Source organism: Siphateles boraxobius, unplaced genomic scaffold (assembly GCF_051911475.1).
Source record: "Siphateles boraxobius isolate OS27281-9 unplaced genomic scaffold, OSU_SipBor_1 31, whole genome shotgun sequence".
NCBI classification, from domain to species: domain Eukaryota; kingdom Metazoa; phylum Chordata; class Actinopteri; order Cypriniformes; family Leuciscidae; genus Siphateles; species Siphateles boraxobius.
In genome coordinates, this window is record NW_027508931.1 from 705,299 (window position 1) to 730,709 (window position 25,411).

A 25,411-nucleotide genomic window follows, 5' to 3' on the forward strand; every position below is an offset into this window, starting at 1 on the left:
TGTGTGTACAGTATATGTGTAGAGGAAGATGGTACAATTGTTTTCAGAATACGAAATGAATGCAAGTCTAAATATAAAAAGTTTGGGTAAGGAGGTGTTGCAATATCGATTTAAAAATGCAGTGAATAATCACAAAAAAAATCAAATCCCTTATATAAATCAGTTGTTAAAAATGTCTTGCTTCAAGCTGAAAATAAAGGCTGTGAACTTGTATTACTTCACTGCAGGGTAAAAAGACTTCATTACTTTCTTAATGAACTTCAAGACAGTTTCGTCACTGTGATCAAGTCGATTTAGCAGGACTTGTGTGTTCAAAACGCACTGTACATGCGTACACAGAGGAATGAGGCGATCCACAATGAGACACACATGACTAATGTTTAAAGGTCTGACAAAATGCATCTAACATCTGTGCGAACAACATTATTCAAGAGGCAAGACAGTAAGGAAAAAACATGCAAGAGGGAAAAAAAGAAAACAAAGATGAATGTTTTAACACATCTGCAGGTTTAATTTAATGCCAGTTCAATTCCTAGAAGTAAATAGGTGGACAGGAAATCATTATTTATTATTACTATTTTCCACGTTTTACAATAATAATCAATTCAAACATAAAATAGTAAGACCAAAATGTTAAACAAATCAAACCTGTATTTTACCTTAAATTATCCAAACTTTGTCAGCTCTAGAACCCTTTGCATTCTTTGGCTATGTTTAATCAACAAAAGTATATTATTTCAATGTTTTATTAATTATACATGAATATTATAATATTTTAATATAATATTGTTTCATATAACAGCTGTTTCAGTGCAGAACTTTTCCTACGGTAGCCGCCGTCTAGCCAGACGACATACAAAAATAATGTTGGGGAGCAAAAAAGGCAGAGAAAAGTAAAAATCAATAATGGCAAAATCAATACTGTAATTATATTCCCTCCGTTATAGCTGCATCCACAAACTTCCAAATTTCATATGGGGAGACTTGACTGCTGCACGATTGAAAGCTTATTAAAGTCACAAATATTGGCATGAAAAACAATAAGATTTCACACAAAAAAAAATGTATATGACCAAATCAACAATATAAACTACTTCACACGGACTATGTAGTGTTTTTTTTTATGTGGAGGCTCATTTGGATGGTATTCAATTGTCTTTTTAAAGACTGATGAAAATTTAATTTGAGTGAATACTTTGCAAAATAAAATAAAAAAGTAAAATGTATACAGTACTTCTAAATATTTGTTTATTTTTTCCATGGGACAGCAGTCAATTTTTCTGTCCATTCAAAAGCATTCAAAAATTTAAAAAAAAGCAGTAGCCCTGCACACAGCAGAATCTTATTGGTCAAAAATTCTGCTCCATACATCTGAATATTAAACATCAAATATTCTGATCAGCTAATATTTTTACTTCAAGTGTAAACAGACTGTAGTTCAATCACTGGAAACCTCTTGTATCTGGTTAAGAAACTGAAATAATTTCAGTTCTGACATATCACACTCACACACACACACACACACACACACACACACACACACACACACACACACACACACACACACACACACGTAGTGTTTCCATGTTTTATGGGGACTTTCCATAGACATAATGATTTTTATACTGTACAAACTGTATATTCTATTCCCTTACACTAACCCTACCCCTAAACCTACGCATCACAGAAAACTTTCTGCATTTTTACATTTTCAAAAAACATCACTTAGTATGATTTATAAGCTGTTTTCCTCATGGGGACCAATAAATGTCCCCACACGAACAAGGATTTCAGATATTGCCATCCTTATGGGGACATTTTGTCCCCATAATGTAGGGTTTACCAGGCCACACACACACACACATATATATATATATATATATATATATATATATATATATATATATATATATATCCTGAACAAAATTATAAATGCAACACTTTTGTTTTTGCCCCCATTTTTCATGAGCTGAACTCAAAGATCTAGCCTAAGACTTTTTCTATGTTCACAAAAGGCCTATTTCTCTCAGATATTGTTCACAAATCTGTCTAAATTTGTGTTAGTGAGCACTTCTCCTTTGGGAAGATAATCCACACTCACAGGTGTGGCATATCAAGATGCTGATTTGCCCCCAAAAACGTGTGTGTGTGTGTGTGTGTGTGTGTGTGTGTGTGTGTGTGTGTGTGTGTGTGTGTGTGTGTGTGTGTGTGTGTGTGTGTGTGTGTGTGAGAGAGAGAGAGAGAGACACAGTGCTGACTCAAGCCCTCTAACCTCAAATCACACAAAAGAGGCTTAAAGGAAGAGAAGGAAAGCGAGTGAATATTGGAGAAAGGTACCCTTTGTGTTTAGGCTTTTCTGTTCCTAGTTTAAGCAGGAACCCTGCTGTGCTGGAGTGAAACAGACATTGGAATATGTGCTTTTCTCCAAAACCATAATTTTGGCCATAATTATTGGCTCCCTGTTGTTAAATACTTTTTGCAACCTCCTTTTGCCAAAAGTGTGATGGATGATTAAGGTAATTTGGACTTTGTGTTTCCTCATATTTAAACTCCTGTGAAACAAGAAGTCATAGCTAGACAACTTCATGTTCCTAGTCACCCTGGTGTGCTAAAAAAAAAAGGTAAATATTACTGGGAATATACTTCAGAGATATTTTACTATAAATAATTCTAGTGGTGCCAATAATTAACCTATGGCTAAGCCACGCCCCCAAACGCGATGAGCCAATCACAGTGCGCATAGCTCCCAATACACTCGGACATTCCCTGCTTCCACGTCCATTGAAATGCATTGCAGTTAATCAGTTTTCATTCGTTTTTATGTTTTTTCTTGTCATTTTAAGTTTAAAATGTTCAAACGGTGTGCATGGAGTACATGCAACTCCGACAGTAGGTATCCCGAGAGGCTGGGCGACAGTGTGTATTTTTTACCCTTTCCAAATTAAGTCACATCTCAACCGAGATACGTTTCTGCTCTGGATTAAGTTATGCGGTAGACCACAACACCAACTAAACGTGGATAAATTAAACAAGGATGTCTACATCTGTTCTAAGATAACGTTAAGTCAACAACGTATTTGAACGTTATTTTTAACATCTCTAACGTAACGTTAGGCTAACGTTAGCCTAACATTAGAAAACGTTAAGGCTAGCTAGCTAACGTTAGCTAGTTAACGTCTAGCTGCGTTGTACATCATGTCACTTAGCTTCATTAACGTATCTGTAAATAACCGAGATAACAAATGTTAGCAGTGCTGTGCTGAATGATTCATGTAAATACTGTAGCACCAAACTAACGGAGAGGTACTCTTGGTAAAGATGGTAAAAAGGCTTGTCCTGGAAACGTATGCAACTTATTAGACATGTACATATTTAATTTGATCATGAACCATTAATTACATATTAAAGCACAACATTTTAGACAACTTTTTTTACCAAAACAACTGGGGAACTTTGTGGGGTTTTATTTTGCAAAACATTTAGCCTTTTCACTCCTCTTCAACATAACTAAATATAACGCCTGTCACCGAATGTTGACTGTTTGTCCGAGTGAGTGGAGAGGGCGTGGCTTAGCCATAGGTCAATTGTGGACAACGTTTTTTTCGAGAAAAACATTCATTTCATAATGTGATTTCCCCCCACTTTCAAATATTTTTCTTCAATGAAAGGTTAGATTTTTGCTAATTTTTTGAGTGAAAGATCCAAAGGATACATTTTTATTTTTTACAGGCATTTTTGATCATATTTACCAGGGGTGCCATTAATTCTGACCACCACTGTATGTATTATACAGCATATAACAACAGAACCAGTATGTACACACAGAGAGAAACAGGAACACTGCTTAAACCTATTCTGACAGGGAATCAATATACAATCAGAGCTCAACTGATAGTCAATCCTGTGTGCCATGCAGCAGCGTCGATGTGAACGTTGGGCCGGGAGCCAGACCAAAGTACACAATGCTGGGCCAGAATGCTAAACGCGGAGCCAAGGTGACTGTATCCTGCTTCATCAACCATAGTGCTCAAACAGAGAAAGATGATGTAACAGATATACTGTACATACAACACAGTCACAGGCCAATAAAATTCAATATACCGGACTATATGCCAACATGGGCACCTAAAAAGCAAAAACACACACAAATTGCCACTAAAGCCTAAAGGGAAACAGGATGTACAGGGCAAAACAGTAGCCCAGAAGTCTGTGAATTTAGTTGTTTATTTGCAGTTCTCCCATGACCATAGTCTTGTTATCATCTCATTTAAAGGCACACACACAGTCAACGTGTCCCAGCACTTTGTGGAGGGGGAAGAAAAGGCTGGAACATCCTATTACGATTCCTTTCAAGACAGGAAGTAGATCCCCCAACCTCATTATTTTGGTTCATGTCATCGTAAGTTCACAGAGTGGCTCATAAACTCACCACTGAACAGCAGTTGGTTGACAAGTCTCTTCATTTCCACTCTGAGTAATTGCAGCCTTTGTGACATCCTAAGAGAAGGCACAACAGGGCATCATGGGAGATGGACGCCAGCTAACCCCGAACGCTTCATCTTTATTATATCAGTAGCCTGTTTGCTCGTAGTCATCTAATGGGCTTTTTCCGCCTAAGGCACGGACACTGGCCTAGTTGCAGATCTGATATTTACGAGCAAGTGCGGGATTGGGCCTGTGAACCGCAGCTATAAACCCCACATACACATCCTCCATGAGACCCCAGCACAGCCTCACTGACCCACATTCTGTCTGACAAGCGGAAACTGGAAGAACAGCCAGAGGAGAGACTGCAGGGTTACACAATACACATAAAATCACACAGCCTTCACACGCACATACTCCACATTTTTAAACAGATGATGTTAATGTAGCTAATGCTAATGTTTTCACACGTATCTGCACAATCCAAAATATATACAGTAAAAAGAGCTACCAACACTCATGCGCATGTAAATACACAGCAAAGATAAAATTTAAGTTGCTATTAAAAACTTCCACAAGCAACAACTCTAACGTTCAGCTCATGATCAAGGAGGTTTATAATAACTAGAAATCCGTTAACGCTCTCATTCATCTCAATGGTAACTGTTGTAAGGATTATGTGATTTGAAACCAGCCATCATTGCTCACGGGTACTTGGAAATACACTAGTCTCTAATGTTCACCATGGCTGCATTTATTTAAAATAAAATTTCTGTTTAAAATAACTGTTTTCTATTCCAATGCGTTTTAAAATGTCATTTATTCCTGTGAAGGCAAAGCTGAATTTTCAGCATCATTACTCCAGTCTTCAGTGTCACATGATCCTTCACAAATCATATTTGGTGCTCAAGACACATTTATTATTATCAATGTTGAAAACAGTTGTGCTGCTTGATTTTTTTTGGGAAATTGTGACTTTTCAGGATTATTTGATCAAACAACATTTATTTGAAATATAAATGTTTTGGAACATTATACATTTTTTTACATATTAAATTTTTTATTCATTTAGCTGACGCTTTGGATAAGCGACTTACAATTGCTATATGTCAGAGGTCGCACGCCTCTGGAGCAACTAGGGGTTAAGTGTCTTGCTCAGGGACACAATGATGTCGCACAGTGGGTTCGAACCCGGGTCTCTCACACCAAAGGCATGTGTCTTATCCACTGCGCCATCACCACCCCTATTATACATATCTTTACTATCACTTTTAATTGTGTCCTTGCTTAAAAGTAAGGTGAAGTTGACTGGTACACTTATATAGATTTATTTTTTAATCTTTTTTTCAATGACATTGCTTTAATGATGAATTTAGAGACAAAGATTCAGGGTCAGACTGGGTTTGGGTTTATAACTGTTGCTATAACTGCTATAATGGAAAGCTAATCCCATTTCAGAGACTGGCAGATGGCAGAAATTACATTTTTGGGTGAACTAACCCTTTACCAAGTGTGATAATCTTGCATTCAATGTACTACTGTGAGGCAAAGATATTTAAATTTATCCTTCAGAATCATTACAACATCAAACTGTGTACTGCAGCATAACATTTGGATGTTACATGGGAAAAAGCACAATCTAGAGCCAAAAAAAAGCCTAATTTGTAAAACGAACCAGTGTGGACCATGCAAATTCTACACTGTCATTTGCAAAAGCCGCATTTCCTGTGAAGGATGGTCACATACAAATTAAGTATTGCCAAAGAGATCAGGCATCAGTCTCTCTCTTAGTTTGTGTTTATTTTAAATATGATCCCATAATTATGATAGGGTGCCATTTTTTCTTCCTCTTTTTGATCTTTAAAGAGCAGTTTAGGTTGGAATATGAGGCTCTGAGCATCTCTGCTCAGCCCCTAATACGATGAACGACAGATTTACATCCTGTGAACAATGAGCAGCACACCTGCTCATAGACGACTAATGAACATACACTCGTACACAAACACACCTGCAGCGCTAAGACCTAGAGTTCAAAGACCTTTTATGCTCAAGGCCCCTGGCCCCTGTGATCAGCCACCTGGACTTAGTGACATTTACAGCCCCGCCTAGACCCTAAGCTGTGATTTGAGCCTTTCATATAGACAAACAAACTTGCTGTGTCTCAATGTTTGCTAAAAATACTCTAAAGGCTAGAATATACTACACAAAATTTGCCCTGATTTTTGTCCCGATTTACAGTTCGGACAAGTCAACGGTAGTTGCCGAAAGCCAGTCTGCAGATTTGACAGAAAATTGAGAAGTGTAAGATAGGCAGGCACAGAGTAAGAGGACATTAAACATGTTTAATATTTTTGAGCGGATAACGCGTCTCCTAGCAATGAGGCATGCGTTTCTGCAAGAGTTTATGTTCGGAATGACCTGAAACTCTGGTAGTGTGTGATCCTCAGTCATTTAGTGTATGATGCCGTTTTCTGTTCAGATTTTAAATGTAGTGTAGTCTATTCCATGCGCACGAGTAACCATTTAATGTATCCAGTGCAGTGTTGGTTAGTTGTAGCATCAAGTTTTCACTTGTGCACATCACTATGCATTCTATGACTCACACTGTCATCTATGATCTTCACACTATTCATAACTCTGGGTTAAGGGCACTTTTAATGAAAGTGTGTTCGCAATATTTTTATCCCTGTAATACAGACAACCAATCACAATCTGCCTCAGTACTTGTCTCATTAATTATTCATACACTTTAAATAGAGACAGAAAAGCACAGAATTTCATTTCAGCATCTAGAGGAAACAAAGTGCTAGAAAACATTCCTCTGCTTTTCCTGTTATTGTATTCATTTTGCCATTAGAAGATGACTTAGTCTCCATGAAATCAAAATGGAAAATTCCAGTAATTATTATAAATGATTTATCTTTGCACAACATTATTTTTTTATATTTATATGCCCTCGTAATCTTTAATTAAAATAACTTCTCCATTATGCAGCAACATCTCTTCTCTTCTCTGATGACGCGTTTATTGGTGCGAGGGCAGGACAACCTGTCCCTCACATGAGATCACAGCAGTAGCAAACCACAATGATCCAACGATCCAAACAATTTCCGATGGACAAAATCAAGTCAACACCCGTCATTTGTTCTTGTTCGAGAAGCCGTTTCATTAGGATATCACAATAAGGAAGAAAAGACTATCGCAACTTCCATTTCATGACAACCAGAGCAGTGTGATAACATAGGCAACTATTAAAACATGTCACATGCTGAACTTGTCCAATGTTATTAATCTTAATATAAATATGAAGATTAACCTAGTTTACAGGAAAAAGTTGAGTCTAAGCCCATTTAGATATTGTAAAAAACAAAAAACAAAAAAAACAGGTGCTTTCATTAAAAATGAGTAAATCAAGAAAAATAATTTTAGTTCAATAAAAAATTTCGGCCTCATGTTTCATTTAACTTAATGTAAATTGTACTTTAATCTTCGAACCTAGGTTTTCAAATATACAGTGTGAAAATTGCGTTAATCCAGGGTTAACTATTTAAATGCATTTATACTATTTATTTCAATTGTGAGCCCATGAGGAACAGGTTCCTCTCTCTCCTCCAGTTCTCACCTCAAGTAACAGTGCAGATATTTTTAGCATAGTCGGACAAAGTGTTGAGCCCAATGTGAATTCAACTGAGCTCTGCAGGAGAAAGATGTAAGGAGACATGTGAAGAGATAAAGCCTTGCATCTCAAACACACACAGACAGGGTTTGTTTTTGCATGTTCAGTAGTTGCTGGGGAAACTGTCTAAGAAACATGTGTGTGGTTTGTCCTTTCGAAGGTTTTATGAGAGACTGTGACATGCACACAAGACTGGCCTTGAGCTTTTGGAAAATAATCTTTATATTCTGTGGGTCTGAGCATATCAGTGTATATACTGCATGTATGTGCGTGTGTGTGTGTGTGTGTGTGTGTGTGTGTGTGTGTGTGTGTGTGTGTCTTAGACAAGATGTGGAACAGACTCAGAAAGACTGGAATGCTGAAAATGCATCCTCAAGATACAAATAACCTGAGCAACTCATTTTAAAGTCTTGCACACTCCTAGTGCAGAATTATCAGTCTTTGCAGTGCTTCAGGATACAATCATGTTGTTATCTCAAATAGCCAAACAGGTAACAGGACGACTATTATATTTTCACAAACACAGACAATAGACAAGAACTGTGAATGCAAGAATCATGCCAAACCTGCTTCCATGATGCCAGCAGGTGTTCCGGGAGGTTGCTAGGACATTGCTATGTCATAGCTAAAATGTTCAAAGTAGTTGCTAGGGGGTCCACTTCCTTGTTGTTTTATACAAAACTTAGAAAAAGAAAATAATAGTGCCACAACCTCCAAAAATGGTTGTGTAGAAAACTGTGAGAAACATGTCGGAAAATGTGCCAACTGAATGTACCGACACATCAGCTCAGACTTCAGCACGTTCAACCTCAAAAGCCCTCATAGTATCAACCCAGTACCTTGAAACAGCTTTGTTTCCAGAGTCATAAAAAGCCCTTACTCCCAGAAGTTGCATAGTCAGCCAATCAGATTGGAGCTTGCCAGATCAAGAAAATACTTTCTTATTTTGTAGGCAATCTGTTGGTTAAATTCATTTAAAAAAGCACTGTTAAAAGGATAATCTCAGATTAAGTCAGCACTGAGTGTGTGGTATGTACATGTAACCATCACTCGTCTGTCTCTGCCCTGTGACCACAAGGCTGTCACACTTTGTTCACCTTACAAGTGTCCCAGTTCCAAGCTGTCAGTACATTTCCCATCTTCAGAGCCAACGCCTGCTCTCCATTTTTTCTCTCCCTCACATACTGCTCCGAACCTTATTCCGCTCACATATTAACATAAGCGCCCAGTTTGGTAGTTACACAAATCCGTAAAGCTTTCCTTAGCTAATTATGGCCTCATTATATCTGCATAACCGATAAGAGTGAGTTACTATAATCACTTCCAGCCATTTTGCGTCTAACGAGCCTAATTTCTTTCCTGAAAGGGTTTTCTCTTTGTATTTCAAGGGAAACCGGCAGGGGCAGTGAAATTTGGAAGGGGGTCTGGAGTGGCCCCCAAAGTGACTTTCTCCATCTGTTTCCACAATATTGGAATGGATAGCATCACGCAACTTTCCCCTCAACATTCTAACAATTGAGGCTCAGCAGCTGCACGTCAACGAGAATGGTAATGCACTTCCTGGCACAAGTAGAGGAGCTGTCACAAACCATGGTTTGAAGATGAGGCCTGACGAAGGCTGAAGTGGTCTAGTTGTGTCTCATTGACAGGCTGAATGGAGGCTGATGGAGCTCTAAAGAACTGCGGAAAAACAGGAGGGTGGTAAAGTGTCTAAACAGCAAGGGCTGATTTGACATTTTAAAAGTGTCTGTGGTGAATTCCACCCAAAAAGTTGAGCACTGCTTTGAAAATTGAAGTAAACACACTCAATATTTTATGTGTGATTCTGCATTCAGAGCTGAAGCTCAATTGTAGGTCATCGCAATGGTTTCAACGCTTAAAGGAAATATTAAAAAGGTATAAATAAACATCAGCTGAACATCTCAAAGTGCCGATACAATACCATCAGGCACAACCGCAGTTTGTCGCCACATATTTACCGCCTCCCGAGATGATGCCTTTCTGTGATCACTTGTTTAACATGCAGCCACTTGGGAGAATATGCATCTGTTTTGGCAGGAGCACACACACTGACATACAGGAAACTCTCTTTCGGGCCACGGCACATTTTTAGATGCCAGGGGAGTGAAGAGTGGCCTGGTTTTGTCAGAAGCATTAGCTGGGAGACGGAGCACACAGCAGCAGCACTCTGATGTGTCCGACGGTGAGGGGGGCGTGATATCGAACCCTCACTTCAGCTAACATGCATTCATTATAGCGTGAGGACCGGCTGACACGGTGTGCAGCTGTGAGGAGACAGGGAACAGGTCATTTCAGGTCTGCTAATGAAATCCTGAATTGGCCTTCTCCGTTTAGACCAGAACAAGCTTCCCTCTACTCACTGTGACCTCATTATGGGTGGGTGAAGTGGTGAAAGATCTGAGATAGTAAAAGAAAGTTAATTTGAACTCAAAGTCAACGAAGTCAAAGCAGGATTTTCAAACGTTTTGATGCCAAGGACCCACCAATATTACGATCCTAATGTAAAGTATCAACTTTGTAAAATATAAATGCAGGTATAAAAAGTTTATAAAGATCCATGTATATTGTGTGAGAAAAAAAAATTACTTGCCACATTACTCAACATGTTGTTTCCAAAATAAAATCATTAGCTTTTAGATTCCTGTTTATATCCTGTTACGTGATTTTGGTTAATCCATCCATACATTTTCCAAACCCCTTGTTATATGTAGGGTCATGGAGTAAAAAAAAACTATATATTATATAACTGTTTAAAAATGTATATAACAATTTTCCAAGGCCCTGCTAGCACTCACTGTGGGGGTCCCTTAGGCTCCAGTTTGAAAACTTGTGTGTTAGAGCATAGTGCTAATGATGTCGGGTTGTGGATTTCATCAGGCAATATAATTCTAGATATTTGGAATAGCTGAGGGCTGGCAATGTTTCTATATAAAGAGAGCATCATCATGAGCCGTCACCACTGTGCCCTTGAGCAAGGCACTTAACCCAGGTTTCTAAACACAGCCCAAGACATGAGGCTTTGGATTACAGTATGTGACAAAACTGAAAGAATTGTGATGGCTGAGATAACATGGCATATACCTCACTGCTGTATGGATTATTATGAAACAGACAAGTTTAACTCGTTGGCATCTAAACAGAGTCTGAGGAACCAATTACTCACTAATACTCACTATTCTAACCTGTGCGTGAGAAAGACTCAGAACTAGAAATCACGAAACAAAGAGGTTAGACTCATGCAAATTGAATACTGCAACATGTGCAGATAACAACAGGATACACAAGGGGGGGAACTATTAATATTACTTCTCAGACCAAAACACTTCTCACTTTGTTTGTGTGAACGTATATAAATCGAGAATAACACGTTTCCTATTCAAGCAAACCACACGACAGTGATAGTACAATTCCTGGCAATAACACACGCACAACATGTAAGAGCTGTTCACATAGAACACCTTTTTGCTGTTAAAAATGTGAGACGCAGGTCAGTGGAACGAAAAATTTGCTAAACGTCATGAAATTTTAAATTTTGAACTTCTGCACTTTTTTGAACGCAGTGTCATCATACATGAGACACTGCAAAAGATGTGAGACATTACATTTACATAGAAAAATAATGGAAAAGTAGCTAAACATAACCCTAAAAACAAATAATAAAATATGTTTAGGGTTAGTCTCTAGTAACTAATTAGCTTTATTAAATATCTAAATATGTATATTTTTTATTATATTAATATGTCTTAATTTAAATAGTTAATATAATATTTTTAATAAATATTAACAAAGTACATTTATTTGAAATATTATCAAATATATTAACCGAGTCATTTTTTCTCTATTTTTGAATTAAAGTGAGGTTTTAAGTTTGTCCACACACAAACAGACACATGGCTTGACCCGACGAAGAGCGAGGTGTGTGACTGTACTGTAATAATGGGGAGCGAAGTCCTATTTTTAGGGTCCTAGAAATGAGGATCTATAATTAGAAAAGCAGAATTGTGACTGGCGCATGTGGAAATCATTAGTTTAAGAGGACATACACACAGGTTTCCCAGAACCACTGTATGTTGCGTTATTCATTCACGTACAGCAAGCTGACGGAAAGCCAAGTGGAACAAAAACAGGAAGACAGAGGGCAGATTTCTCTCCGACTCCGTTTGAGTGTGTTGTGCAACTGGCAGTTAAAAACGTTTCCGTAAAGTAAAGCGCAGATTTGTTTGTGTGTTTCTGAGTGCTTACATGGAGCTCAGCCTCAACGTCAGTCAAGTTCTGCGATAAGACCTAGAGACACTAGACAATCAATCAAGCTATCACTGGAGCTCAGAACAAGCATCAGTAAATCTGGCTGGTTCTGTGATCGATCGCACTTAGACAACACACAACTACACAATGCTGTTCCACACTTGAACCACTAGCAGTGAAGTTACATCAGTCTGTTGTGTCCACACAAATGGTGCTCACAAATTGTGTGTCCTAAAGGTTATCATTCACATATCCATGCAAACTTGGCATGTCCAAATGTAACTTTTTGCCTGCCAATAATGGGTGAAATAAAATGTACAGGTCTTAAATTTTTCTTACCAACCATGAACCTGTTTTTAGCGTTTACTTATTGTTGCTACATGGAGCTCTGGAAAGAATAAAAAAAAATATGCATCCAGCATAATGGTAAATATTTCAGGAAAAAAAAGTAAATTTACAATTCTATTAAACCTTGCAATGTTACAGTTCCTAATAAAGTTACCAGCCAACTGGTGAGGAAATATGTATTACATTTACTTGCCAAATCCAATTTTTACTTCCATTTGGCACTTGGCGAGTTTTCATTTTGAACCCTGCTCACACACACCTATGGGCTGCTGGGACGAATCAACAGAAGTGTGTCTGTGCGTGTGGCAGGAGAAAGAAACTGAAGAGCTGTTTAACAACATTTCAATCATGTGAATAGTTGACAAGATTACTGGGTCTGTGTTGTTCTTAATTTTTAACATTTTCAACTTTTTTTGGCAACCACTGGGGGCCTTATTCACGAAACACAAGCAGAACTAATCGTTCATAAATCATTCTATCCAATCTAATATTAAAGCAAGAATAGTTTTGAAAAAGATTTATGCTCAAATTAGTTCTGCATGTTTCATAAATCAAGCCTATTGTATAGAATAAAATTATTTTTGATAAAATAATAAGCATAAAATTTGGCTTCTTATCCAATTGATCATACAAATAATCAACATAAATCGACAAATTAACTGATTATCAAAATAGTAGTTAGTTGCTGCCAGTTTTTTTGGTAACATTTTACAACAACATTTAATTCATTAACAATAGTTAGTGCAGTAGGTATCTTGAACTAAAAATGTACAACACGTTAGCAGCAATTATTTAGGTTAACATTCATTTGTAAATTCGCTTCCATTCAAAAGATTTTTTTTTGCTTTTGAAAAAAATAAGTATTTTATGCTCACAAAGGCAGCATTATTTGATAAAAAATACAGTAAAAAGTTCAATTGAAAATGTTTTCTAATTTAATATATTTTAAAATCAAATTTATTCCTGTGATGCAAAGCTGAATTTTCAGCTTCAGTGTCACATGATCCTTCAGAAATCATTTTAATATGCTGATTTGCTTCTCAAGAAACATTTATTACTGTCATCAATGTTGAATTATTTTTTTTTTAAACCATATCTTTTTTTTCCAGATTCTTTGATAAATGTTGTTCAATTGAACTTTGTTAAAAATAGAAATATCTGTAACAATGTAAAAGTATTTCCCGTCGCATTCGACCAATTAATTGTGTCCTTGCTGAATAAAATCCTTGGCCAAACTTCTGAATGGTAGGGTAATACATTTTTACCCATTCACAACATACACAATTTAATGTTAGTTAATGCATTATAAACAAACATAACTTAACAAGTGACCAATATTATGCATGTTTATAAACATTAACCTAGAATAATAAAAGATGTAAAAAGCTGTCGTTCATTGTTACTTTGTGGTACCTAATATATTAAAGCTGCAGTAGGGAGTTTTGAGAAAATGTTGACTTAACCTGAAAATTTAAACAAGCACAACTTACAGGTCCAACCCCCTTGCTCTCTGCTGCGCTACAGCCCTCCCTCCACAGCTCCTCCCCCACAGCGGAGCCTGCCGTGAACGCGCAGACTAGCAAGCAGGACCACTGATGACGGCGGATAATAAACAGTTATGGAACATTCACTAATAGGGACGAAACATCAACAATATGCTTTACATTGACTATGGCCTGCCCATACTTTGACTACAAACTTGGTCCTCAAATCATTATGTATTTTGCAATACATGTAACTTTATAAAGTTGCACTCTTTCTATAAGTTATAAATAGCTAGTAAGATAACGTTCAAGGATTAGTTCACTTTTAAAAAAACTTTTACTGATAATTTACTCACCCCCATGTCATCCAAGATGTCCATGTCTTTTTTTCTTCAGTCGAAAAAAAATTAAGGTTTTTGATGAAAACATTCCAGGCTTTTTCTCCATATAATGGACTTCAATAGGACACAAACGTTTCAAGGACCAAATGACAGTTTCAGTGCAGCTTCAAAGGGATTTAAACGATACCAGGCGATGAATAAGGGTCTTATCTAGTGAAACGATCGGTCATTTAAAAAATAAATAAAAAAACTTTACGTTTTATAAGCACAAATGCTCGCCTTGCTCTGTCCTGTGATGCACGTTCCTGATCCTGTTCGAACTCGTTCATCCAAATGAACAAATCTTTTTTCGAGTCATTTCGTTCGTTGAATGAACGAAATGACCCCGAAAAAGACTCGTTCAAAATGAACAAATCTTTTTTCGAGTCATTTCGTTTGTTGAATGAATGAAATGACTCGAAAAAAGATTCGTTCATTTGGATGAACGAGTTCAAACAGGAGAGTCACGAACGACGGTACGCGCTCGCGCTGTGCAAGAGAGGGGTGATCAGCGCGTACACGAGCGTGATTGACACTGCTAAGACATTCCTCCTGGCTTTGATTGGTTGTTTCTGACCGGGAGCGGTGTATTTCTGCAAATGGCAATAGGACCACAGGGAGGAGCCAGAGGAGCTTGATTTTTTCACAGATTATCTGTCTCATATTCTACTGTCAGGACATAATGACAGTTTTAACAAATATTTGTTTACAAAAGTTACCTACTGGAGCTTTAAACAATGTTAACACTTGCTGTAAAGTGTAGCCATTTTCACAACTATGCCAACCTTTCTGACAGAGAAGTAACAATGTAAGTCTGTCTGCATGGAAAGGGGACAAAAAATGCAGGAGAAGGAAGAAGTGTGTGTATTACTATCGTCAGCAGTTCTGTGTTGAGGCGCAGTATGACACTGTTAAGTAGAGAAACAGAGAGCCACTGTGCCTGTGTGTGTGTGTGTGTGTGTGTGTGTGTGTGTGTGTGTGTGTGTGTGTGTGTGTGTGTGTGTGTGTGTGTGTGTGTGTGTGTGTGTGTGTGAGAGAGAGAGAGAGAGACACAGTGCTGACTCAAGCCCTCTAACCTCAAATCACACAAAAGAGGCTTAAAGGAAGAGAAGGAAAGCGAGTGAATATTGGAGAAAGGTACCCTTTGTGTTTAGGCTTTTCTGTTCCTAGTTTAAGCAGGAACCCTGCTGTGCTGGAGTGAAACAGCCATTGGAATATGAAGAGGCTTGATTTAAAGTCACACTGACTGAGCAATGATATCCCAGCACTTAAAAGCCATCAAAATCAAAACCAGACACCGAGTGAAGAGTATTAGAGTATTTTTAGCGTGGACATTCAGGACATGACAGACGTTTGGATGATAAAGGGATGGAAGAGGTGGGGTTCAAGCTGCTTTCCTGCTCCGCATGCCAACGCCCAATATTGTATATCCTGTGCAGGGAAAAATATGACTTCCTATTCAGCAAATATTCACAGTCTCAGAGGACAGACAAGAGCATCTGTCCAAAATAAACTTAAGGAGCGGTGAAGACCCCGAGGAAGATCACAACAATGATTAACGTACACAAACTCCACCGACGTCCTGTCTGGACGATAATGGCCATTTCTGATTAGTTTAGTAGAACATTAGTGAGAAAAAACTCATACACATTAAACAGCACACTGCGGCTGAAACATACTTGTGTGTTGCTGGTTTTCACTACAGGCAGATTTGGAATTAAGAGGATCAGAGACTCGCTATCATAGCTGTCAGAGATCAATGACACGTCTGACATTCCCTCTAGTCCTGCACGGCAAACACACACGTCTCCATCCATTCATCAGCACCAACCACACTGAAGGAGATCACATCTAATTACTGTAATATAACAACATCAATAACAAAGAATTAATTATAGTCAAGCGCTAATGAGTTATTCACTTCTGCGTCAGTGAAACACAAAACAGAACCATTAAAAACCACTTTGTTTCATTAATTAACTGACAGAGTGGTTGTAAACTGTAATTTCACATGCACTGAGGAAGATGAGAACGCCAGAACGCAGGACTAAAGGGTTTCACCGGGGTGGTACCTGGATCCAGAGGAGAGCGCTTCGGACAGCTGTGGCTCGGATGACACTGACTGCTCTTCCTTCTCCTCCTTCAGAAAACTCTTGGCCTCCCGGGAGTCTGCGTCCACCTCTTTGGTGACCCTGCGGACCACAACACGAGATATAATGCTCAAAAATCAACTCATTGTGTGTTTTAAAAATCTTCAAAAACAACTGACAAGATACTATAAATTACTGTTTAAAAGTTTGGGGTTTGTGAGATTTTATTAATTTATTAAATTAATACTTTCCTTCAGCAAGGACGCATTAAATTGATTAAACGTGACAGTAAAGGCATTTACAATGTTAAAACAAAATTCTACTTCAAATAAAGGGTGTTCTTTTTAATGTTGATCATGTGAACCTGAAAACTGGAGAAATGGTGCTGAAAATTCAGCTTTGCCATCAAAGGAATAAGTTACATATAAAATATATTAAAATAAAAAACAGCTTAATATTTTCACAAAGTTACTGTTTTTACTGTATTTTTTTAAAAAATATATGCAGCCTTGGTGAGCATAACATAAAGGACTAAAGTGAGAATTTGGACACTTAAGTCAGATTTTAAAAAATTATTTTTAAGAAATACTGCAAAAACATTTTTCTAAGCATATTTATATTTTTTATTTATTTTATTTATTTATCTCTCCGTGTTTGGAAAAGTAAATAAAAGCAAAAAAAAAATATATATATATATATATATTTTCTGGTTGTTAAACATAAGTGGATCATTAAAGTGATGACCTACACCTGGATTCGTTTGTTTTCAGATGCCACTTTTGGTTTGATATTTTGTGATTTATGAAGTAAAATTCTTTTAAGTATCAAAAGTGTCCAAATATTTTTGGGGCCACTGCACTCTTTTTATAGAACAAGGCTTAAAATAAATCACATCTTGCGTTCATCAAATGAGTTCAAAGCTTGTCAGTGCTTTGTGCTTGGCAGGATGTGAATATTTTACTGGCTCCGCTTTGAGTGTGTGACTGGCTCATAAACACAATGTACTGGAATTAATTATTAAAAAGCAGCAAGCTAAACAAGCTAAGATGTGATGACAGCATTGTGATTAACTATAACAACATTCACTGAAATTACCTAAATATATCTGTACGTTTTGACTTCATTAATAACATGAACATACAATTAAATGAAATTACCTATTTGGACAAATCACCATTTTGAAATGAACATATTTCTAAAGCACTGTTTCCAAAAAGCAATCACAGCAAGATGCTCAGCTCTGCATCTGATAAATGAATGTATGCTGTCATCTGGTGGCCATATAAAACACTCACAGTCACACAAGGCAGTCTCACTTACCGAACTTCTTCTCCTGCAAAATCAAACACCTTGGTAATTGTGATTTTGGAGGATTCTTTAGGTTTGTCCTCCTGCTGCTGAGAAGCTGTAGAGGATTTACTGGGCTTATCTGGGACAGCTGTAGATGTGGACTAATAGAGATACAAAAATTTGCATATTAATTTAAGAGACAATTTAATAAAACGAAAGTACAAAATAAAAAAAAATAAAGAAAAATTGAATTAAATTGTTTTTACGCATTCTGGCTGTTGAATCAAGACTACCAAGACACTGAACAAAAACACAGTAAGCTCAATGTTTCACCAAAATTGATAAAATATAAATAAATAAAAGGCAAGAAAAGACAGAAATGTTAGTTCAGGAAAATTAAATAAACATGAAATCATAAAATGTGTGAGTAATTGTTAGAATATTATTATTTATAATTGTTAAAAAAATTAAAAGCTGAAAGATTTTGACAGGCAGACCTACTGTGTATCTCTTAAAGTTGACATGTAATGAAGTTGAAATAATCTTTTATTCCCTATTCTGATGTGTATCCAAGTGAAATGGCTTCTCAAACAAGGAAAAAACCTTTTGGGAGGGACTTGAATTTGTCTATCGAGAATTGATTGGATGGGTGGATGGTTGTGTTTTGCTATTGGTTGATCTCATGAGAGTGACAGGTTGTCCTGCCCTCACACCATTAAACACATCAACAGAGAAAAGAAAAGATGTAGCTTGGGGGTATTTTGATTAAAGATTACAAGGGCACATAAATGAGAAAAAAATGTCAAGAGATAAATCATTTATTTAAAAAAAAAAATTCAAAAAAGAAGCGCGATTTTGATTTCACGGTAACTTACCGGTTTTTCTAACACGTCCACATCAAATTAAACAGAAGTCTGAAATCTTTAACAAATGTTGTTTTTGTTTAGTTTTTTACTTAAAGGGATAGTTCACCCAAAAATGAAAATTCTGTCATATACTCACCCTCAAGATGTTCCAAACCTGTATGAATTTCTTTCTTCTGCTGAACACAAAAGATGACATTTTGAAGAATATGGGTAACCAAACAGTTGATGGGCATTGACTTCCATAGTATTCAAGTCAACAATGGGGCCCATCAACTGTTTGGTTACCGACAGAAATGATGACAGAATTTCATTTAATAAATTTTTGGATGAACTATCCCTTTAAGTTTATTAAGTTACCTGCTGAGAGTCTGCACTCGGAGCTGATGCTTTGGGTCGAGGGCCAACATCACTCAAAAAACTAGCCCAAAGATCGTCTGCTTTCTTCTTCTGCTTAACGTCAACGTCCCCTCTAGACTTGGTTACAAAATTATCTTCTTTTGGCTCATCTTCATCTTTCTGCTGGCCTGACGAACCTCCCTCACCATCTTCTGCCAGTTTGATGCCTCCTTTTTTCCTTTTTCTTTGGAAATAAGGGGAAAGTGAGACAATTTTACTTAAGATCATTTTACTTAAAAATGTAGTTAAATGATTCGTTCACCTCAAAATGAAAATTTCCTAATAATTTACTCACCCCAATGCCATCCAAGATATCCATGTCTTTCTTTTCTCAGTGGAAGAGAAATTTATTTTTTTGAGGAAAACATTTCTGGATTTTGTTCGAATAACGCTAGATAAGACCCTCTTCCACAGCTGTGATCGTGCACAGCCCGTTGAAGCACTTCAAAGACCTTTGAAACTGCATTGATTTGGACTTCAAAATAGTGGTTGCCATTAAAGTCCATTATTTGAAGAAAAATCCAGAAATGTTTTCCTCAAAAAACTTAATTTCTCTTCCACTCAGGAATGAAAGACATGGATATCTTGGATGGCATTGGGTGAGTAAATTATTAGGAAATTTTCATTTTGAGGTGAACTAATCCTTTAAGTTTAAAATATATGTCACTAATATCATACCTCATAGGAATGTCTGCTTTAGTTTTCTTTTTCATCTTCACATGTCCTGACTGATGCTCGTTGTGATCCTCCCCTTCCAGTGCGTCCTCCTTCACACATTCATTCATGTCATCCTCGCTTAGATTATCATCTGATCGATAAAAGGAAAAATATAAACAAATGTGAATGAATCATCTTTATGAACCTGAGACGAAATAAACATACCAACAAACGATGCAATATTGCCTAAATTTCCTATGTATTGCTGGACTGGTGCAATGCTGATCAAAAAGAAAAATAAATAAATACTATTAAAAAGGGCTGCTGTCATTTTCAATAACCTAAAATTGTGTTTTAAAATTCTTTGGAGCAGGAAAATCTGAAGTGGTAGGTTTTCTAATTCCATTGACCTAAATTCCTCTATGAGTGGAAATATTTCTCATTTAAAGGCAGAATGTCATCTCTTCTGGTCCAATACTTCTCTCAGTACCAGCTTGTTTTTTAATATATAGATGTTATATATAGACATATATATATATATATATATATATATATATATATATATATATATATATATATATATATATATATATATATATATATTTCCTCCTCATTTCCCATCATTTATTAAATTGATAAAAGTAATTTTATTTATTCCTTTAGTTTCTGCTGTACTCTATTGAAACTAGATGACGACCAGACGACCTCCACCCCTACATAAACACACATAAAATGCAACACATATAATAATTATTCCCAAATGGCATTTTCTTTAAAGGTTCTCCGTGGCTTTTATATTAAATCATGCCTGGATATAGGTTGAGCACTTATACGTGTTAATGCTGAAAATGAATCTGAACAAGTCACTATGTTTAAAGGTTGGATCTCCTCTACCCACTGAAGAGCCTCCAGTGCTCCATGATGCAAAGCAATTTATAGCACTTCAAAGATTCAGACTGCTCGCCAGGACCATAAAAAGACCAGCAGGGGTTTTGGTGAATTAACGTTATATCAGTAATTGTTTTCATCCTTGATATCACTGTCACAGCCAAATGGACATCTATCAGAAAGGAGTAACTATTAATCATTGCTTGGATCTGATCACATAAAACACCTACGATGCGATCTTCAAAGAGGGATCTTAATAAATATACCTTTTTGCACTCTAGAATAGATAAATCACTGTCTAGATAAGTATACGAATCCAAAAGTATGAGCATTGGGCTAGGATAATTTTTGTGCAATTGTGTTTGCATATGATATCACTATCATAATGTAAAAGAAAAAGTGAAGCAGTATATGTGTAGATATCTGTGGTAGATATATAGAGCACAGACGGCTTAGCTATATCTGTGCTCTTGCTACAACCATGCTAACTTCATGCTAAAATCTCTTACCAGAAGGGACATAGTCTTCATCCTCATTTGAGGAATAACCATCCGAGTCGTAATCTGAATAATTCATTCTTATTTTTCTGTGTGGTCTGCTGTATCACCGGCAAAATCAGATGAATACTCGAGAACAATCACAAGAAGGACTGTGGCTAACCAGCTAGCTGTACTAGACGCCGAGCATTTTAGCTTGCTAGCATCATCTGATCTATAAAAGACTCAATGCCTCATCAGCCTTCACAGTCCAGAATAGTCGTTTCTTTTCAACTTCTTTGTTAGTTTGTAACAACCTTATACTAAAAATGAAATGACAGACATTTTTGTTTAAATATGTATTAATAATAATAACAATAACTTGATTTTTATAATTAAAGGTAAAATATTAAGGTCATTATTAAGCGTAATACCAGTAGTACAGTAAATAAATTACTACAATTCTGCCCTCCTGGCTCATCTATTCGATGACAATTTATTTTTATATAATATGTACCAACCATATATATATATATATATATATATATATATATATATATATATATATATATATGTGTGTGTGTGTGTGTGTGTGTATGTATGTATATATATATATATATATATATATATATATATATATATATATATATATATATATATGGTTGGTACATATTATATAAAAATAAATTGTATATTTACAATTATATATAAATTGTAATATATATATAAATTATTACCAACAACAATAATAATCAATCAAATAATAAACGGGGTTATTATTAAAGGTTATCAAAATTCTGCCTGCCTGGCTATTTCAACACTCCACAATTTAAGAATAGAATAGAAAAGAATTAGCAACAGTCACATTCTTCCTATCCATATGATATGTGAGTCATGCTTTATGGATACCGCGAAGGGACATGCGCTATAACTATACAGGCCCCGCCCACAAGCCTGTCGCAAATCGCAGGTGACAGCTAGGTAATCTCTCAAACCTGACACAGTTGTGGTCGTTAAAACTAATTTCCCAGTTTTTCAAATGTGTTACAGAGCATCGGTTGTGCTTTTAGTTTAATGAGAGTAAATCCGCGCACTCATCGGCTTGGCGCAGTTGAAGTGGACATTGATGCAGATGGAGGGGCATCTGTGCTAAAAACAAACGCTCTGCTCAAGCCCACATTCCTTTTCTAATGCTGTTATTCGGATTTGACACTTTCCTTACGCATGATCGCAGTGTTGATCTTAAGAGAAATTCAGGACGTGGAGATGGGATTCGTTCAGCAGATCCTCAGTTTGAATTTGGTACCGAGGACAAATGCCACCAATTGCGGGAGGAACGACACTTCGCTGTGCGATTTCTCCGGTGAGTCTCCACGCCACAGCCGACATTATACTCATCAGTTCGATCAGCTCATGTTTGTGCTACTATGCGATTGAGATACTATTATTGTGTTGTATGATTTGTATGACTTTATTCTGAAAACGTGGTCAAGCTTTAAACTGGTAATGGGTTAGCAACTAATGCTAGGGTGTTAGCTTGTCCGGCTAATGTTACTTGAGTCTGCTGAAATTATGGGGTTACTGAGAGATGCATATCTATCTATCTATCTATCTATCTATCTATCTATCTATCTATCTATCTATCTATCTATCTATCTATCTATCTATCGTTATGTTTGTCTGTCTATCAATCGTTCTAACTATCTGTTGTTCTACCTATCTATATATCTATCTATCGCAATGTCTGTCTGTCTGTCTATAAATCGTTCTATCTTTTGTTCTACCTAACGTTACCTATCGGTCTTTCTATCTATCTGCTGTTCTATCTATCTTTCTGTCTCTGTCTAACAGTTTCTAGCCATCTGTCTACCATTTCATTCATCCATCTGTCTACCTGTCTGTGTGTCTATCTTCAAGTTGTGTGACAGAAATATGGAGTTGAATATTTAATGTACAGGATTACAGTACAGGCTTGTAATATAACAAATGATGCTTCACCATTAACTATCAGTCTTGAAATTCCATAATCCCAGTCATTTAGATCTTTTCTTAGATTCCGTGGGAGATGTTTACATCACAGGCGTGGGAAGATTTGATAGACTCTGTTGGCTGATCTTCAGGTTTTGAATGTGTTTCTTTATGCTCCTGTGTGATGTCTTTCTCTCTTTTTTGCAGAGATGTGGTATGGGGTGTTCCTGTGGGCTGTTGTGTCCTCATTGATGTTCCACCTGCCTGCCGCCCTCCTTGCTCTGGCAACACTCCGCAGACATAAGATGGCCCGATTTTTCCCAATCGGCATCCTGCTCATGGCTATCATCGGGCCTCTTTTTGGAGGGGTTCTCACTAGTATGTTGCTTGTTTGTTGTCTAATTACATCTGAAATATGTCATAAATAATGAATATGAAATGCGTGTAGACATACAAAATGTCTTCTTACAGGTGCAGCTATAGCAGGAGTCTATAAGGCGGCTGGGAAGAGTATGTTCTCCTTGGAAGCGTTGGTGTTTGGAGTGGGACAGTCGTTGTGTGTTTTTATCATTTCCTTCTTCAGAGTGCTGGCGACCCTGTAGCACTCAGACATTGGCACACCAGGCTGCCGTCACGAGGAGAGTCACGTGGGCGTCATATGCAAAACAAGGAGGCCTTACTTCCCAAACAGTCCCAAAAGTTTCCTTTGATACAGAAAAGTGGTATCTTTTCCAAACGGGTTTCTGATGAGTGCATGGAGTAACATGAAACATTTCATTTGAAAATGAAACATTACGAGCTACCTTTAAAGCAGCACTAGACTTTTTACAGGAGGAGTCATCTTGCACGTGTATTTTTTTTATTTTATTTTATTGATCATTATGGATGGCATTTTGTTTGTTAGTTTCTTATCATTTTCCTTTCTTAACACTTAATTAGTCTTTTATAAAATTTTGGATGAGGTAAAGACACATAATGTACATACTAAAGCCCATTCCAGCTTGCTCTTAAATTACGCTTGAGAGGAACAACTTGCATTCACTTTGCACTGATTATATGAATCATTTAGGCCAAAGGCTAGAAACTTCAATTTGTTTCTCTTCTTCACACTGTTTTCTATATATTTTGCCCCTGATTGTTGGCATATTTGGAGAGATTACAGTTGAACACATTTGTCTGTGGACTTTGACATTTTAATCGTTTCACAGCACAAGATTTTGTTGGCTTTTACATTCAAAGTCTTTAAGAATTTGTTTTCCAAGTGGGCTCCAGGATTTGGCCTTCACATTGAATATTTCTGTATATATTAGAGTGATATAATCTTGCTTTGACACTTTGCCCATAAGATTCTCACCTCTTATGCCTAATATGCGAATGTAAACCAGATTTCAGCTGAAACCATATATAGAATCACTTAAATCTTCACCAAAGAAATAACACTAATCTACAGCTGTTATACGTTTCAGATATTGTTATTTTTGAGAAAGCTCAAGTGGGAAGATGTTTAATGACTAAATTGAACAAAATTAATACAGAATGTACACAATTATAAATAATATCAGTACCCAAGTTTATGTGCAGAAGTATATAAAATAATATGCTTACATTGCAAAAAAGTATGGTAACTCGTATAGATGTTCTCCCTTATTCTTGTTACATTAACAGCAAGAGGTGTAAAGCTGAAAGGGATACGAATATGATCTTAAAACAGAGATTTTAGGCTAATCTGAGGAATTTTCAGTATTACATCTAAACCAAATTTAGTTCTCAAATATTAGTTTTACATTTCTTCAGTATAAGCATTTCTAAACTTGTGTTCTCCCATATTACAAGCCCTCAGGAAGTTCTTGTGTTCTGGAAGTTTCATTCAAAGCTCGTATGGTGAGTTCATCTTTTACGATGGGAGCGCTAACATTCGTGGGACGCACTGAAAGCTATGCTTTATTTGTCTGAGCCTATGGTCTCTCAATTGCACAAATGGATTTATTTTTCTAAAGTCAAATCATTCATGGTGGAGTGACTGCTCATTGTTTTTGTGGTCTGTCTGTGATTGTATGGTCTTCTTGAGAAATGGATTTGCTCTTAGCGACGTGATACTTTCCATAAATTTTTTTCTGGCCAAGTTTAATTTTCTTACTGTATAATAAGTGCCAATTTGCTAGTATTTTCATGAAATAAAAATGGTTTAGATTATAATAACA

General features: G+C 36.7%; 2 protein-coding genes across 2 annotated transcripts in view; one reads left to right on the forward strand and one right to left on the reverse strand.

Moving 5' to 3' along the window:
• Nucleotides 1–21,479, reverse strand: part of cfdp1 (craniofacial development protein 1) — a 32,107-nt gene extending 10,628 nt beyond the window's left edge. The window contains exons 1-5 of the mRNA XM_077248828.1: nucleotides 21,276–21,479; nucleotides 19,900–20,029; nucleotides 19,183–19,405; nucleotides 17,990–18,120; nucleotides 16,652–16,771 (exon numbers count right to left, since the gene is read on the reverse strand). Coding sequence (XP_077104943.1) covers nucleotides 16,652–16,771; nucleotides 17,990–18,120; nucleotides 19,183–19,405; nucleotides 19,900–20,029; nucleotides 21,276–21,342 — 671 coding nt within the window. The 5' untranslated portion in view covers nucleotides 21,343–21,479. The remainder of the gene's footprint in view (nucleotides 1–16,651; nucleotides 16,772–17,989; nucleotides 18,121–19,182; nucleotides 19,406–19,899; nucleotides 20,030–21,275) is intronic.
• A 675-nt stretch (nucleotides 21,480–22,154) lies between these two features.
• On the forward strand, nucleotides 22,155–25,411 carry tmem170a (transmembrane protein 170A). Its single transcript, XM_077248777.1, has 3 exons — nucleotides 22,155–22,605; nucleotides 23,418–23,588; nucleotides 23,682–25,411. Exons 1-3 carry the CDS (start codon nucleotides 22,467–22,469, stop codon nucleotides 23,810–23,812), a joined length of 441 nt encoding a protein of 146 aa, XP_077104892.1. The 5' UTR covers nucleotides 22,155–22,466; the 3' UTR covers nucleotides 23,813–25,411.

Coding starts and splice junctions, on each gene's coding strand:
- tmem170a (XM_077248777.1), top strand. CDS start 22,467: ATGATCGCAGTGTTGATCTTAAGAGAAATTCAGGACGTGGAGATGGGA. Junction 22,606..23,417: donor TTCGCTGTGCGATTTCTCCG/GTGAGTCTCCAC, acceptor TCTTTTTTGCAG/AGATGTGGTATGGGGTGTTC. Junction 23,589..23,681: donor TTTTGGAGGGGTTCTCACTA/GTATGTTGCTTG, acceptor GTCTTCTTACAG/GTGCAGCTATAGCAGGAGTC.